The sequence below is a fragment of the Prionailurus viverrinus genome, chromosome B1 (genome assembly GCF_022837055.1).
Source record: "Prionailurus viverrinus isolate Anna chromosome B1, UM_Priviv_1.0, whole genome shotgun sequence".
In the NCBI taxonomy this organism is placed as follows: domain Eukaryota; kingdom Metazoa; phylum Chordata; class Mammalia; order Carnivora; family Felidae; genus Prionailurus; species Prionailurus viverrinus.
This window is the reverse complement of record NC_062564.1, coordinates 76,957,497-76,975,590: the sequence shown is the minus strand read 5'-3', so window position 1 is coordinate 76,975,590 and position 18,094 is coordinate 76,957,497. Positions and strand designations below refer to the sequence as shown.

At 35.0% G+C, this 18,094-nt stretch overlaps 1 protein-coding gene across 6 annotated transcripts in view; it reads right to left on the bottom strand.

The window, feature by feature from the left end:
- The window catches only part of LRBA (LPS responsive beige-like anchor protein), a 787,622-nt gene that overhangs the window by 454,730 nt on the left and 314,798 nt on the right, over positions 1-18,094 (bottom strand). For all 6 annotated transcript variants that reach the window (XM_047856873.1, XM_047856874.1, XM_047856875.1 and 3 more), the window contains one exon: positions 2,752-2,860. In XM_047856873.1, coding sequence (XP_047712829.1) covers positions 2,752-2,860 — 109 coding nt within the window. The remainder of the gene's footprint in view (positions 1-2,751; positions 2,861-18,094) is intronic.

Sequence of the window (18,094 nt, the reverse complement as noted above, 5' to 3'; positions counted from 1 at the left end):
AGTGAGCAACCCAAGTGCCCCTTACTTTTATACTTTCTAAGTGACAGTCTTGATTACAAAATTCTCTCATATGCCTTAGATCCACTTTTACAGTTTTCCAAATATTTTCCTAAAATATATACTATGTCATCTTTCATCCTTTTTTTCATTATTCCATAGAGGAGATTTTTTTGTATATGCTATCTTTTATAGTATCAATAAGTACTGTTTATCTCAAAAGGCAAGTTCAAAACTCTTTTTTCATAATTCCTACAGATATGTTAAAGCATTTATTTTCCCATATGAATTGGATATTTGGGTATTTTTAAAAGGATATTTAAGTTCCAAATTATTCCGCTGTTTTCCTGATGAATGGTATGCTAATGCATATTGTATTGAATTTACATATTAGAGAAAAACTGACATTTTTGTGTCACTAAAATTTTCTACTTTTGACTATAAAGGACATTATGGAGACAACTGAGAAGACATGAGTAAGGTCTGTAGATTAGTGTTATAACGAATGTTACGTTTCTGATTTGATATCTATGTAGAATGTGCAGAACTATACAAATTAAACCACTAAAATTTTCTACTTTTGACTATAAAGGACATTATGGAGACAACTGAGAAGACATGAGTAAGGTCTGTAGATTAGTGTTATAACGAATGTTACGTTTCTGATTTGATATCTATGTAGAATGTGCAGAACTATACAAATTAAACCAGAGAATGGACGTAGGAAATTCTCACTGAATCAGAAACAGAAGATTACTACAAATTCAACCTGCTCTCAAATTCGTAAAAACAAAGAAAAAGTGGGAGAAATGCAAATGTAATACAATTTTAAGCATCACAGAATCCAGGAGAATGGTAAACAGCAATTTCTGTATTACTCTTACAATTTTTCTATTAGTATCAATTTATTTCAAAATAAAAGAATGATTCTCTAGCTCTGTCTCTCACACATAAACACACACAGAGCAACACGTACAACCCAGCATAGAATGACTTTCCAGTAGTTTACATTTTGTTTACTATTAAGCTTTTATATTTGTTTCAAACAGTTATATGTGCATTCTTAAAGAAACTGACCCAAAACATTATTTTTATCTTAAAATTTTTTTATGTTTATTTATATTTTTGAGGGAGAGAGAGACAGAGCATGAGTGGGGGAGGGGCAGAAAAAGAGGGAAACACAGAATCAAAGCAGGCTCCAAGCTGTCAGCACAGAGCATGACATGGGGCTCGAACTCGTAAACCTCGAGATCATGACCTGAGCCAAAGTCGGATGCTCAATCAACTGAGCCACCCAGGCACCCCAACATTATTTTTATCTTAACTATAAACAGATCATACTACTGATTTACATTCTTAGTGACTACTGCTTACTAGTCATCAAAGAAATGATACTAATTTTTTTACATATTTATCATATCCAATAATTTTACCAAAGTCCCTGTTGATTCTGATAAAAAAGTGTTCAAGAATCTCTTAGTTTTTTCTAGATCATAGCATTAGCACCAAAACATCAAAAAATGGTAAATAATGATGATAGTAGTTATCACACTTCTTTTCCTGATTTTAATAAAAATGATTTCACCATTTAAAATGATGTTCAGTAAAGTCTTCATCGTATTCAGACTTTTATCAAATATATTTTTTTCTCAGAGTTTTCTTAGGGTTGGCTGCTAAAATTTATCATATACTTATTTCTACATTTATTGATGCCTTCCTATGATTTTTCTGTATTTAATTTATTGATATAATTTATTTCATAGGTAAGTATCTTAATATTAAACACTCTTTGGATTGCGCAAGTAAATTCTAACTGGTCACAGTACATGATTTTTTCATTATGTTGTTAAATTGTTGGTTCAAGTTTTAGTTAAAACTTTGTACCCATATTCTTAAATGAAATTGGTCTCCTAGAATTTATTTTTCCAGTATCTCCTTCATGTTGTGACAGTTGTGTAACATGTCCTGGGAGTGCATTGTTTTTAATGCATCAGAAGAATATAAGCAACATTTGAATTACCTGCTCTTAACACTTTCCAAAAAACCCAGATGGTGCTTTTTAAACTTTTTTCTAATTCTTAGCAAATGTTCTTGCCAAATCTTCTACTTCACCTTAGGTGTACATTTTGGTAATTTATATACCACAACACCATTAATTTCCTCTATGAATTCACATTTGTTACATGTGTTCAGAAGCAACTGCCAAGAAAAGCAGCGGTCTCACGATGAGTCTGTCACTTGTTCCCCCTGTGAAAACTCACAAAGAAAGCTGTATGTTCATTTCCTCATTTACAAAGAGCATCATGGTCACAAACCTCCAGGGTAAAAGAAACTTCATGCCTCTGCATTTCAGCTTCTCCCTGGAACCTGGAAGATCTTATCTCCACCATAGCAGTTTTCATTTCTGCTTGGTTGTCATTTCTGGTTAACTAGCTCTGCTGTGCCCAGAGAGGGCAAAAGTCCTTCCCTAATTCACTTTATTGGAAAACTACCAGAGCCAAAACCTGCTCACATAGTTAAGATGAGGTCAACCAAAGACAGAAGCTGCCGTGAGCAACTTGTGGGAAAAAAAGGAGTTGAGACCAGAGGGCTATGGAGACTTGTAGTATCTTCCCAGAATCCCCCAAGACTCTCGAAAATTAATTTTTAATTTTTTGATGATATATGTTTGCCTAGACCATCTTACCGATGCAGTTTCCCATGATTACCATTAAAAATGGCAATTTGCTCACACCAACCACATGTTTAACCTACCTCAAATTCTGCATGTCTGTGAATATCCTCTGCTCGTTGCCTGCTCAGGATAAATTCAGCTTCATTTGCTACTCTTACTAGATGATCCTTCATTGTTTGACTAAGCAACCTATAAAGAGATTAATATTATCAAATAAGTAAATGTGTACATACATAAGACATATGATGGTTCACTGCTCAAAGTTGATGTATCTTGTTATGTGGAGAAGAATGTTTATACTCCTCTTCTGTCATCATACCCAATGAAGTACCATTACTTCACACTAAAAAATTAAAGGATATAGCAACAAAAGTTACCCTTCTGGCAAAAGCAGAATAGCTTTTATCCAACTAGCTATCCAAGAAAAACAACTAAAAATACCATATTAAATTTGTGTTTTAATCTTTTTAAAGGTATTGGAGAATTTACAAGGCAGCCACAAAGTAAGGAGCCAAGATCCTAGAGAAGAAAGCACACAGAAGACATTCAGCATGATTTTTTTCACTGAACCATTTACTTTCCACAGGTGGAACTAGAGAAGCTAAACAGATTTATCAGTCTTACAGAGCTACGGAGACAAAAATTAAATGTTATGACCTGTCAAGGCAGAAGGATCCTAGTAGATTATCCAGGCTTACAGAAGGAACATAAGTATACCATAGGAAACAGAAAATAGACTAGTTTTTAAAAACACTAAAACAGACTCTCAAACAACACTATACTGATTTATACATAAGTGGGAGCCAAAACGCTAAACAAAATTTCAGAATCTCATAAGGTGAGGAGAAAAAGAAATAGAAATACCAATGCATGAGAACTAAATTCCAGGCAAACTGGAAATAGGGCAAACTCTCACAAAGATTGAAAAACTCCAGCCTTGGGGCACCTGGGTAGCTCAGCTGGTTGAGGGCCTGACTTGACCCAGGGCATGATCTCATGGTTTGTGAATTCAAGCCTCATATCAGGATCACTGCTGTCAGCCTGTCAGCCTAGACCCCACTTCAGATTCTCTATCCCCCTCCCCGACCCCTTCCCCAGGTTGTGCTCTCCCAAAAAACAAACAAACAAAAAACCCAAAAAACTCCATCTTGAATCAGGTCAGTCTTAAATTAACATAATCAGTACCTAATTTAACTGCTAATCAGAAATCAAAAGGAAATCTCTAGAGGAAGATATTATCACTTAGAGACTTATATTTACCCCTGCAATTTTAAATATAATTTCCAACAATCACCAAGTAACCGACAATAAATGAAGGAAAAACAAATAGAAGTCAACTCAGAAAATCAAGATACTAAAATTTCATATCTAAACACTGAAATAGGGGCACCTGGGTGGCTCAGTCAGCTAAGCGTCCGACTTCAGCTCAGGTAATGATTTCACAGTTTGTGGGTTCGAGCCCCGCACTGGGCTCTGTGCCGTCAGCTCAGACTCTGGAGCCTGCTACAGATTCTGTGTCTCCCTCTCTCTCTCTCTGCCCCTCCATGGCCTGTGCTCATGCTTGCTCACTCTCTCTCTAAAAAGTAAATTAAAAAAAACTGTAAAAAAATTAAACACCAAAATAAACGTAGTTATGGTTCAGGACAACAGATTCTAAGAAAAAGAACTCCAGTAGAGACTAGAAACTTAAACCACTGAACAAAACAAACATGAAATTAAGAACAGATTTACCAATTTACTAAACTCAAAGAAGTACTTAACCAAAGAATAGGTCAATGACAACTAAACAGAAGCATGGTAAGAAAAATAATGAAAACTTGACAAAATAAATAACAGACATACAGACCAAGGCAAAAAGGTCTAACATAAGTGTATCTGGAGTAAAGAAAGAAGTCAAATAGTGCAAAACGAGCAATATTTGAAGAGACAGTAGGCAACATTTTTTGAAAACTAGGGAGGGGCACATGGGTGGCTTAGTCAGTCAGGCATCCGACTCTTGGTTTCATCTCAGGTTATGATCTCACAGTTTTGTGGGTTAGAGCCCCACATCGGACTCTGTGCTGAGAGTACAGAGCCTGCTTGGGATTCTCTCTCTCCCTCTCTCTCTGCCCCTCCCCCACTTATGCTGTCTCTGTCTCTTTCAAAATAAATAAATAACAAAAAAAAAGAAAGAAAGAAAAAGAAAACTGGGGAAAAAACTATTAAGCCATACACTGAAGTGCTACAACCTCCAAACAGGATCAAAGAGTACTACATCTATTCATATCATAATAAAATTGTCAAAGGAAAAAAATCTTAATAGCAGACAGAGGGAGAGAAAAAGCAGAACAGGTAAGGACACCTACTTGGTTTCGAAAGAGCATGAAGACTGATGGAAGACAAATAAGAATGCAATGACCTCTTTTAGATGCCAAATCAAAATGGCGCTAAGAATTCCATATCCAGAAACCATCTTTTAATAATAAAAGTGAAAGTATCCAGAATATACCACATGAAGAGTCTATTTTCTGAACTCCCCTTATCTGCCTAGAAGCACAGACTACCAAAAGAATTCAACTGTCACAAATCCTTCCAATGAAGACTGTGAAGTTGTGCAACCAGCAAAGAATGACTCTTATTATCTAGAAACTTAAAAAGTCAGCACCTGGATAGGAAATTGCCTAAAAGGACGTTGTCACAAAACTATCCTATCTCCTAAGGGTCCATTTATCTTTCCTAAAAGTTATTTGTTTTTCCCTAATTGCCCTTCTTCCTAAAACCTCAAAATATAACCTCTTTCTTGAGTCACATTTTTCTATGAATTCTCTCCAACATACATGAATTAAAAAAACTCGTCTTTTCTCTTATCAATTTGTCTTTTGTCAGTTTGATTCACAGGCCCTCAAAGAAAGAACCTAAGAGGATAGGGGAAAAAATGTTTCCTTTCATGCAAAAGCAAAATAAGCATATTTAATGGCAAAACAGACAGAAATTGTCCCTAGACAAATGGGTCACTCCCACATTAAATGGAGTTTTTCAGACAGAAGGTAAATAATATCAGATGGATGTAACACAAAGCAGTAAAAAACAAAACAGGGGCACTTGGGTGGCTTAGTTGGTTAAACGTCCAACTTCCACTCAGGTCATGATCTCACAGTTACCTTAGAGCCTGGAGCATGCTTCAGAATCTGTGTCTCCTTGTATCTCTCTGCCCCTTCCCCACTAATGCCCTCGTGTGCGTGCTCCCTGTCTCTCTCTCTCTCTCAAAAATAAATAAAAACATTTTTAAAAAATTTTTAAACAGAAAAAAGAAAAACTCAACATGGGTAAATCTAAAAAGAATACTGAATGTTTACACCAATCAGAATAACTTCTAAAATTCAAAAATACCATTATGTTAAAATATTTAATAGCACTCAAAACAAGACAAATTAAAAGGAATTAGTGTTGTAATGTTCTTTAATTATCCATGAATTGGTGAAAGAACCAATTTATTTAAGATGTTAACAACTCTAATATCCATGTTTCAATCTAGGTAACCACTAAAGATATCTAAAATAATTAACAACCAATATGCTAATAGGAAAAAAACCGAATTGAAAAAACAAATTTAGCTCAAAAGAAAAAAAAAAAAAAGAAAAAAAGGAACATGCAAAACATACAACAAATAAAAGGACAGACAATAAGCTTTAACAATAAGCTTTAACCTAAATACATCAGGAATATATAGAAAGCAGATTTAATGATACAATTACTGTCAAGTAGATTTTAAGTATGTCATATCATTAAACCGTAACACAATTTCACTAAAAGGTTGCACAAATGTTGAAAGTCATTTTTTCAGAAAAGATAAATAATTAAAAAAAGTGTGAAAGAAGATTATATATCTTTATTAATATAAGAAAAAGAAGGGGCGCCTGGGTAGTTAATCACTTGAGTGTCCGACCTCAGCTCAGATAACAACCTTACGGTTCTTGAATATGAGCCACACATAGGGCTTTCTGCTGTCAATGCAGAGCCAGCTTCAGATCCTATGTCCTCCTCTCTCTTAGCCTCTCCCCACCCCCCTCAAAAATAAACATTTAAAAAATATGCATAAAAAAAGATTGCTTTAAGAAATTTTATTAGAGATAAATAGATACTTCAAATGATAAGATGAATGATCTAGACAGAAAATCATAACTTTGAGATTCTAAATTTGTATGTTCCCAAGAATATGATATACTACTAGCTATAAAAGATATAAAGCTACACCATATTTTAACAATGTGATTACAAACTTGATGAAACGGACAGATTTTTCACATACATCCACTAAATGAAGAATGAATATTCTTATCATTTAAATATGGATCATATACACAAACAGACAAAATGTGGGGTCACAAAGAAATCTATAATGAATTTCAAAGGAAGAAATCATACAGAGTATATTCTCTGACACAATAGAACCAATCTAGAAAAAATAAAATAGAACATGCTGTGCAAAAACTCTAGGATGGCCTCCAACTTTCCCAGCTTTCTGATATCTTCAGCCTTATGTAATCCTCTCAATTAGATTTTGTATAGGAGCTATGGCATGCCTCAAAGCAGTAAAACATGGAAACACTGAAGACATATCATTTCCATTATTATATTAAGTATGATTCAAATTTTCATCTTACTAGCAGACTCTTCTTACTGACTCCTCATCCTGATGGCATAGCTCACAAATTCTGCCATGTTACAGCTGCTCTATGAAGTAGCTCATGTAGCAAGAAACTCAGTGTAGCCCTCAGACAACCATCAGCAAGGAACTGGAAATCAGTCGCAGCAACTCACAAAGAACTGAATCCTGCCAACAACCAGATAAACTTAGAAGAAAACACTTCCCCAGTCAAATATCAAATGAGACTGCAGCCCAAAAATACCTTAACCTTTTAAGAGAATCTGAAGCAGAGGGGCCAGACAAGCCATGCCCAGAGTCCTAACCAACACAGACTATGAGATAATAAATGTTTGTTGCTTTAAGGCCAAATTCTGCTAATACTGTTGACACAGCAATACATGCTAACATTTCTTGCCATCAATATTTGAAAAACAAAGGAATACACTGCTAAATAACCCATGCACCAAAGAAAACATGACAATGGAAATTAGAAAATACTTTGAAATAAAAGATAATGAAAACAACAAATTAAAACATGTGGGATTAAGAACAAATATTGTTAAAATGTCGATACCATCCAAAGCAATATACATATTCCATGCAATACCTATCAAAATAACAGCAGCATTCATTCTTCAAATATCTAGAACAAACAATCCTAAAACTTATATGGAACCAGAAAAGACCCCAAACAGCCAAAGCAATCTTGAAAAAAAAAAAAAACAAAAACAAAAACAAAAAAAACAAAGCAGGAGGCATCACAATCCCAAACTTCAAGCTATACTACAAAGCTGTAATCATCAAGACAGTATGGTACTGGCACAAGAACAGACACTCAGATCAATGGAACAGAATAGAGAACCCAGAAATGGACCCACAAATGCATGACCAACTAATCTTTGACAAAGCAGGAAAGAATATCCAATGGAATAAAGACAGTCTCTTCAGCAAGTGGTGCTGGGAAAATTGGACATGCAGAACATTGAACCTGGACCACTTTCTTACACCATACACAAAAATAAACTCAAAATGGATGAAAGACCTCAATGTAAGACAGGAAGCCATCAAAATCCTTGAGAGGAAAGCAGGCAAAAACCTCTTTGATCTTGGCCACAGCAACTTCTTACTCAACATGTCTCCAGAGGCAAGGGAAACAAAAGCAAAAATGAACTATGGGGACATCATCAAAATAAAAGGTTTCTGCACAGCAAAGGAAACAATCAGCAAAACTAAAAGGCAACCGACAGAATGGGAGAAGATATTTGCAAATGACATATCAGATAAAGGGTCAGTATCCAAAATCTATAAAGAACTTATCAAACTCAACACCCAAAAAACAAAGAATCCAGTGAAGAAAAGAGCAAACGACATGAGTAGATACTTCTCCAAAGAAGACATCCAGATGGCCAACTGACACATGAAAACATGCTCAACATCACTCATCATCAGGGAAATACAAATCAAAAAACCACAATGAGATATCACCTCACACCTGTCAGAATGGCTAACATTAACAACTCAGGCAACAACAGATGTTGGCGAGAACGCGGAGAAATAGGATCTCTTTTGCATTGTTGGTAGGAATGCAAGCTGGTGCAGCCACTCTGGAAAACAGTATGGAGGTTCCTCAAAAAACTAAAAATAGAACTACCCTACGACCCAGCAATTGCACTACTAGGCATTTATCCACAGGATACAGGTGTGCTGTTTTGAAGGGACACGTGCACCCCCCATGTTTATAGCAGCACCATCAACAATAGCCAAAGTATTAAAGAGCCACGTGTCCATCGATGGATGAATGGGTAAAGAAGATGTGGTATATATATACAAAGGAGTATTACTCGGCAATCAAAAAGAATGAAATCTTTTTGCCATTTGCGACTACTTGGATGGAACTGGAGGGTATTGTGCGAAGTGAAATTAGAGAAAGACAAACATCATATGACTTCACTCATATGAGGACTTTAAGAGACAAAACAGATGAACATAAGGGAAGGGAAACAAAAACAATATAAAAACAGGGAGGGGGACGAAACAGAAGAGACTCATAAATATGGAGAACAGAGGGTTACTGGAGGGGTTGTGGGAGGGGGGATGGTCTAAATGGGTAAGGGGCACTAAGAATCTACTACTGAAATCATTATTGCACTATATGCTAACTAATGTGAATGTAAATTTAAATAAACAAACAAACAAACAAACAACATGTGGGATTTTGCTAAATCAATGTTTGGAGAGAAATGTATACACTAAATAAATTTATACACTAGATTGATACACTAAATAAATTCAAAACATGGAAGAAACTCTGAAAATAAATTATCTAAGTACAAAACTGAAAAAATGAGAAACACCTCACAGAAAATTCAATGTATTGAAAATAAAATAACAAAGAAGAGAAATTAAAAATATATCAAATAAAAATGCACTTTAGAAAATCAACAAACTTAAAAAGTTGGTTCTTTCAAAAACTCCAAAATATCAACAATTAAAATTAATAACTGAGGTCAGAAAGATTACTCGATTGAAGTGATCTAGATCACTACAAGTGATATACAAAATATACAAAAATAAACTATATTTAATAGTTACCCAAAAGTCAAAGTAATTTTTAAATACTATTTTGAAAAGCATTAAAAATCATCAAAAGATGTAAGAACTAACCAAATGTGATATAATTGTGTATACAAACAAAAAGAATGCTAAGAGACATTAACACTTAAAGAAATTAAAGAAGGACTATGCAATGTTCATGAAAGTTAAAGGCTCAATACTGTAAAGATATGAATTCTCCACAAAGTCATATATAGTTGTATAGTTGTATAGCTATACAAATCCCAGTCAAAATTCTAGCAGGTCTTCTGCAGAATCTGACAAGTTCATTCTAACAGTTATACAAAAATGTAAAGAACAAAGAATAGCTGAGACATTCTTGAAGAGGAGGAGGAAACAGGAGGGAAAATAATAATCATAATCATAATAGAAGACTAATACCACCAAATATTAGGACCTATTATATTGATGTATTAAGACAGTGTAGTAGTGGGGCAAACACAGACGAACAGACCAATGAATCAGAAGAGAATATCCAGAAACAGACCCAGATTTAAGACAGAGTTACTTTTGTAATAAGGAGGAAGAAGATGGAATTTTTCAATAATTAGGTCTGAATCAATCAATCACATAAAACTAACCATGACTTCTATCTCAGATCATAACAAACAAATGAATTCCAAAAGGGTCATAGACAAATCCTAAACACTTCTAGAAACTTTCATAAGATCACATAAAATAGTATCTTCATTACTTAAAGATTTCTTGAAAAACCATAAAATACAACATGAAGAAAAATACTGATAAACTGGACTTCTTTAAAATTAAAGATCTGTGTTTATGAAGGCCACTATTAAGAAAATTAAAAGGCAAACTTTAGAAAAGGAGAATACATTTGTAATACTTATAGTCCACAAGGAACTTATATTCTTAAATATACAAAAATACTTACAAATAAGGAAAAGGCAATAATCATAATTCTTAAAAATGAGCAAAGTACACCAATAAGCTCTTCACAAAAGAAATCCAAAAGGCAAGTAAATTCATGAAAAGGTGTTCAAGATTACCAGTCATCAGGGAAATACAAATAAAACCATAAACTATACTACATCCCACCAGAATCACTATATTTTTTAAAAAATGGTATTTTCAAATGTTGGCAAGGAAATTAAGTAACAGGGATTCTCATCATCATAAAACATATAAAAAAACGTTTACAGCAACTTTATTTATAATAGCCAACAATAGCAACTACTGAGAATGCCAGTAAGAGTAAAAATTTTTTAAATAAAATATTCATATAATAAAATACAGATCAGTATCAAAAAGAACCAACTAATTTTATACACAACAAAATAAATTTCACTAACAATGTCGGGCAAAAGTACAAAAGAATACTATATGAAAAAGTACTCAAGTATACTATATGAATCATCTTGGGTGAGAAAAGTTTTTAAAACTCATCTATGTTATGAGGGGCACCTGGGTGGCTCAGTTGGTTAAGCATCTGACTTTTGATTTAGGTTCAGGTCATTATCTCACAGTTCAAGAGTTTGAGCCTAAGTCAGGCTCCACACTGACACCGGGGTGCCTGTTTAGGATTCTCCCTCTCTCCTTTCACTGCCCCTCCCCTGCTCATGTTTTCTCTCTCCCTCTCAGAGTAAATAAATAAAACTCAAAAAAACAAAACAAACAAAGAAAAAAAACACCTCATCTATGCTATTAGAAAGCAAGAGTTTAAGAGATGGTTAACTTCGGTGCTACTTAAGACCTCTACATGTAATGACTCATACGGAACTTTAGTAATGATAACACAGTTCTAAACCTCCCAGCAAAATACTTTGGATATATAAACAATTGACCCATTCTGATGAATGCTACCACAACACCACTTTACCTACCATGAATGCTAACAGAATGATTCATTTCATATAAGTGAGATGCTTCTGGGAACATGTTTGTTATGTATACGTCTTCTAAACTTCTTTCTTTAAAAGGAACTGGAGGGGCACCTGGGTGGCTCAGTTAAGCATCTAACTCTTGTTTTCAGTTCAGGTCATGGTCTCAAGGGTCTCAAGCCCTGCGTGAGGCTCTGTGCTGCTAACTTGAGATTCTCTCTCTCCTCCCACTCTCTCTCTCTGCCCTTCCCCCACTCTCACCCATACATGCCCTCTCTTTCTCTCTGTCAAATTGAATAAACTTTTTTTAAAAAGGAACTGGAAAGAAAGGTTGGGTAGGTAGCTAGGATTACTTTTTCAGTATAATAGCAGAAGCGAATAAACTGCACCTAGACAATACCTGCCTACAAAAGTTAGACCCAACAACAGTCATCAACGATGGCATATCTATAAGCAGGTACCAGGGTACATGTCTTTATAGCAATATTTCAGTCAAAATGTCAATAAAATATGCATAGACTTTGATACAAAGCAGTGATTACACTCCTAGTAAACTGCCATATCAACATTTTCCCACAAGTGTAGAAAAACTTGTATGTAAAAGGAATTTCACTAAAAAATTGCTTACAAAAGTGAAAACCTAAAAGAACCAAAATATGCAAACCTATAAGAATAGATTCTTCTGAATTGACAACAAAATGTTTCCCATAACATATTGTTAAGTGAGAAAATAAAATTAAAATAATATTATGTACAATGTGAGTTTGGGGGAAATATGAAGGAAAATACACCAAACTGCCATTTATCTAGAATGAAGTCATCAAAACAGGGCCACGAACTAAATCTGCCTGCCAACAGTTTTTGTTAATAAAGTTTTATTGGAACAGGCCATGCCCACTTATTATCTATAGCTGTTTTCACATCATAACTCTACAGTAAGTTGAGTAGTAGTGGCAGACCATATGCTCTGCAATGCCTAAAATATTTACTATATGGCCCTTTAAAAAAGTATGCCACCCCATGCTTTAGAAAGGAGAATGTATGTTTTCCCCCTTGTATTTCTCTGTTCTTTGAAGTTTTACAATAAGGAGTAATTAAAAGAAAGAAAAACAGATCTTTAAAGAAAACAGAAAGCTTTCTGCTCTTCTACCACTTTTCACATTCTCTCTTAAGTTCATACACACTATTTACAATTTGATTCCAAATCTGTCACACTCTCTCCATTACCTCCAAACTGTAGATGTTAATGCAATTTCTTATGATTTTTGAGTGAGATTATTAGGATATTTTTCAAATACTATTAAACAGTACACATTCAGGCATTACCGATAAAAACAATCCCTAGTGCAAGTTTAGAATCTGCTAATGAATAACTTGCTTTGACTCTGCAGATAGAGAAAGCAAGGGCTTTCACGAGTATAAACGTGAAATACTGGTTTGTGCTTCTTAGTTTCTCTTTAGAGACCAAAAACCACATCGTGAATTAACATCAATATATTGCCTCATAGCACTCAAACACTAATTGATTAGTCAAAGGTACATCAACCTCCTAGTCCCCAACAAAGCAACCTCAAAGTTATACTCATCTCCTCCTTCTTCCCTATCACCTTCGCCCCTAATCAATCAGCAAATACTGTCAGTATTTCCTATGTAATATTTCCAGGTTTAAATAATGCATTTCCTATGTAATACTTCCAGGTTTAATTAATGTATTTCACTACATAATATTTCCAGGTTTAATTATTTCACAGCCAATGTCCTAAAAATCAAGCTTTAATCATTTCACATCTAGACTATAACAGAATATGAATTTGGAGTACTTGCTCTGATCTTTTAACATGCTTGTATATAATCCCCCTCTGTCTTTTGAATCACTGTCAAATATCTACGCAACATCTACTGTATGATAAAGGCGAGGCTAAACACTGGAGACAAGCTTTCCCTATATTTTAGATGGGGAGAAAGACAATACCCTGTGCTACTATGTGATCTTGTGAATGTTTTCACAGACAAGCTGGCACCCAGTCATTGCTCAAGACCCTCTCCCAGAGAATCAGCGCAGGTCCAATATATGAGGAACTCTGAAGTTTGGCGTTTTGAAACACAGCCCCATCTGAGATGAAACTCTGGAGGAAGGAGCCACCTGGCAAGCAGACACCTTGGACACAGACAGGGTAAAGGCAGGAAGCAGACAGAAGCCTGAGACAAAGGAGAGGTGTTTGATCACATGTCTGTGAGGGCACGAAATTCATGTGCCAAAGACTAGAGAGCTAGTTGAAGCCATTTCACCTTTACAAACGTGCACATGCACACACAGGAATCGACCCCAGTGAGCTAATAAGCAGGGCCACCAAGCAGAGAATAGAGCTGTTAAACCAAACCCTGCCCACCTGCACCGTTTAGGCACAGCCCTCAAAGACCAGCACAAATCCTTTCCACCTGCTTAGTGTACAGACTACAGTGTGTTACAAAGTTTGCTCTATGGTAAACTGGATGAAACTTCATTTGGATCTCATTCCGTTTGCTTGTTCATTTGTTCATTTTCTTTGTCTCTGTTTTTACTTATATTATCTTTTTTCCTTTTCTTAGGTACAGAAAGAGCTAATTTATATTATTTTATACTATTTTATTTTCTTTATTTTATTTTATTTTTTTTCATAATTTAAAAAATTTTGGGGGGAGCTCCTGGGTGGCTGAGTTTGTTATATGTCCAACTTCAGCTCAGGTCATGATCTCGCTATTCATGAGTTTGAGCCCCGCATTGAGAATGCTGCTCTCAGCATGGAACCCACATCAAATCTTCTGTCCCCCTCTCTGCCCCTCCCCTGCTCATGCTCTCTTTCTCAAAAATAAATTTAAAAAATTTTTTTAATTAAAAAATTTTAAACTTGTTTTTCCCCTTTCTCTTTTTTCTCTTTTCTGTGAAGCTTCTCTCAACAAGCAGCCTGAAACACACCTAGGATATAGCTTCCTTTATTTGATTTGGTTTTGTTTTTAATTTTTAAAATTTTTATTTTATTAATTTTTTTCTTCCTCCAAAATGACAGGACAGAGTAATTCACCCAAAAAGAAAGAACAGGAAGAAATAATGGCATGGATTTAATCAACACAGATAAAATTAAGATGTCTGAATTAAAATTCAAACCCACAATTATAAAAATACTAGCTAGGGATGAAAAAACCATGGAAGATAGCAGAGGATCCCTTTCTGCAGAGATAAAAGAAATAAAATCTAGTCAGGCCAAAATTTAAAATGCTATACTGAGATGCAATTTTGAATGGATGCCATGACATCAAGGATGGACAAAGGAGAACAGTGAATCAGTGAAATAGAAGACAAAATTATGGAAAATAATGAAGCAGGAAAAAAAAAAGATGAAAACAAAGGCAAAAGATCACAATACAAGACTTAGAAAACTCAGTGACTTATTAAAGAGAAATAACATTTGTATCACAGAAGTCCCAGAAGATGAAGAGAAAAAAGGGCATAAGATTTATGTGAGCAAATTATAGCTAAAAACTTTTCTAATCTGGGGAAGGACACAGACATCAAATTCCAAGAAGAACACAGAATTCCCATTAGATTCCACAAAAACCAACCATCACCAAGACATACCATAGTCAAATCACACAATACACAGACAAGGAAAAAATTGTGAAAGCACCAAGCATACAAGGAAAGACAGATTTCCTTTCCTTTCCTTTAGCATACAAGGAAAGACAGATTAGGTATGCAGCAGATCTTTCCACAGAAACTTGGCAGGCCAGAAAGGAGTGGTAGGATATATTCAACATGCTGAATTGCAAAACCATGCACAGCCAAAAATTCTTTATCCAGCAAGGCTGTCATTCAAAATAGAAGTAGAGATAAAGAGTGTCCCAGACTAGCAAAAACCAAAGGAGTTTGTGGCCACTAACCTAGCTTTACGAGAAACTTTAAGGGGGACTCTTTGAATGGAGAAAACATAAATAAAACAAAACAGACCAAAAGTGACAAATACTAGAGAGGACCAGAGAACATCACCAGAAACACCAAATTTGCAGGCAACACAATGACACTAAATTTGTATCTTTCAGTAGTCACTCAAATTTGTAAATGGACTAAAGGTTCCAATAAAAAGACATAAGGGTATCAGAATGGATTTAAAAAAACCCATCTATATCTTGTCTACAAGAGACTCATTTTAGACCTAAAGACACCTGCAGATTCAAAGCAGGGGATGGAGAACCATCTACAATGCTAATGAACATCAAAAGAAAGCCAGAGTAGCTATACTTATATCAGACAAACTAGATTTTAAAACAAAGACTGTAACAAGAGATGAAGAAGGGCATTATACCATTATTAAGGGGTCTATCCACCAAGAAGACCTAACAATTTTAAATATTTATACCTCCAATTTTGAAGTACCTGAATATATAAATCAGTTAATCACAAACATAGAGGAACTCAAAGATAATAATACAATAATTATAGGAGACCTTAACACCCCACATACAACCATGGACAGATCATCTAAGCAGAAAATCAATAAGGAAACAATGGCTTTGAATGACACACTAGACTGGATGGACTTAACAGATATATTCAGAAAATTTCACCCTAAAGCAGCAGAACACACATTCTTCTAAGTGCACATGGAATATTCTCCAGAATGAATCACATACTGGGTCAAAAAATCAGCCCTAAACAAGTACAAAAAGATTGAGACTATATACCATGCATATTTTCAGAACACAACACTATGGAACTTGAAATCAACCATAAGAAACAATTTGAAACACCACAAATACTTAGAGATTAAAGAACATACTACTAAAGAATGAATTCGTTAACCAAGAAATTAAGACATAAAAAAGGACATGGAAGCCAATGAAAATGAAGACATAACAGTCTAAAACATCTGGAATGCAGCAAGGGCAGTCGTAAGAGGGAAGTATATAGCAATCCAGGCTTTCCTAAAGAAGGAAGAAATGTTTCAAATAAACAACCTAACCTGATACCTAAAAAAAACTGGAAAAAAAGAGCAAATAAAGCCCAAAACCAGCAGAAAAGAAAAAATAGCAGAAATCAATGATACTGAAATTAAAAAAAAAAAATGTGACTCAGTTAAATGTGTGACTTCAGCTCAGGTCATGATCTCACGAGTCATGGGTTTGAGCCCCAGGTCAGGCTCTGGGCTAACAGCTCAGAGCCTGGAGCCTGCTTCAGATTTTGTGTCTCCCTCTCTGTCTGCCCGTCCCCCACTTGCATTCTGTCTCAGTCTCAGTCTCTCTCTCTCTGTCTCTCTCTCTCTCTCTCAAAAATAAATATTAAAAAAAGTAAAAAAAAAAAAACAGATCAATGAAACTAGGAACTGGCTCTTTGAAACAAATAACAAAAGTGACAAATCCATAGCCAGATTAATCAAAAAGAAAAAGGAAAGGGCCCAAATAAATAAAATCATGAATGAAGGAGGAAAGATCACAACCAATACCACAGAAATACAAACAATAATAAGAGAACACTGGGGTGCCTGGGTGGCTCAGTTGGTTAAGTGGCAGACTTAACCAAAATAAATAACAAATAAAACATTTAAAATTAAATAACAAATAAAACATTTAAAATTAAAAAAATTTTTTAAAAATAAAGAGAACATGATGAGTAATTATATGCCAACAAATCAGGAAATATGAAAGAAATGGATAAATTCTGAGAAACATATAAACTACCAAAACTGAAATAGGAAGAAACAGAAAATTTGAAGAGATGTAAAACGAGTAATCAAAAATCTCCCAACAAATAAGAATCCAGGGCCAAATGGCTTCTCAGAAGAATTCTACCAAATATCTAAAGAAGAGTTAATACTATTCTTTTGAATCTGTTCCAAAAAAATAGAAATGGAAGGAAAACTTCCCAATTCATTCTATGAGGCCAGCATTACCTTGATTCCAAAAACAGACAAAGACCCCACTAAAAAGGAGAAAGGGCACCTGGGTAGCTCAGTCAGAGAAGCATCCAACTTCACCTCAAGTCATGGTCTCACAGTTTGTGGGTTGGAGCCTCACGTCAGGCTCTGTGCTGACAGCTCAGAGCCTGGAGCCTGCTTGGATTCTGTGTCCCCCTCTTTCTCTGCCCCTCCCTGCTCAAGCTCTGTCTCTCCTTCAAAAATAAGTAAACATTAAAAAAAAATTTTAAGTATCAATTGTCTTTGTACACACAATTTTTTGCAATCACACTAAAAAAAATTTTTTAAAGGAGAATTACAGACGAATATGCCTGATGAACATGGATGCAAAACTTCTCAACAAGATACTAGCAAATCAAATCCAATACATTAAAAGAATCATTCACCACATTCAAGT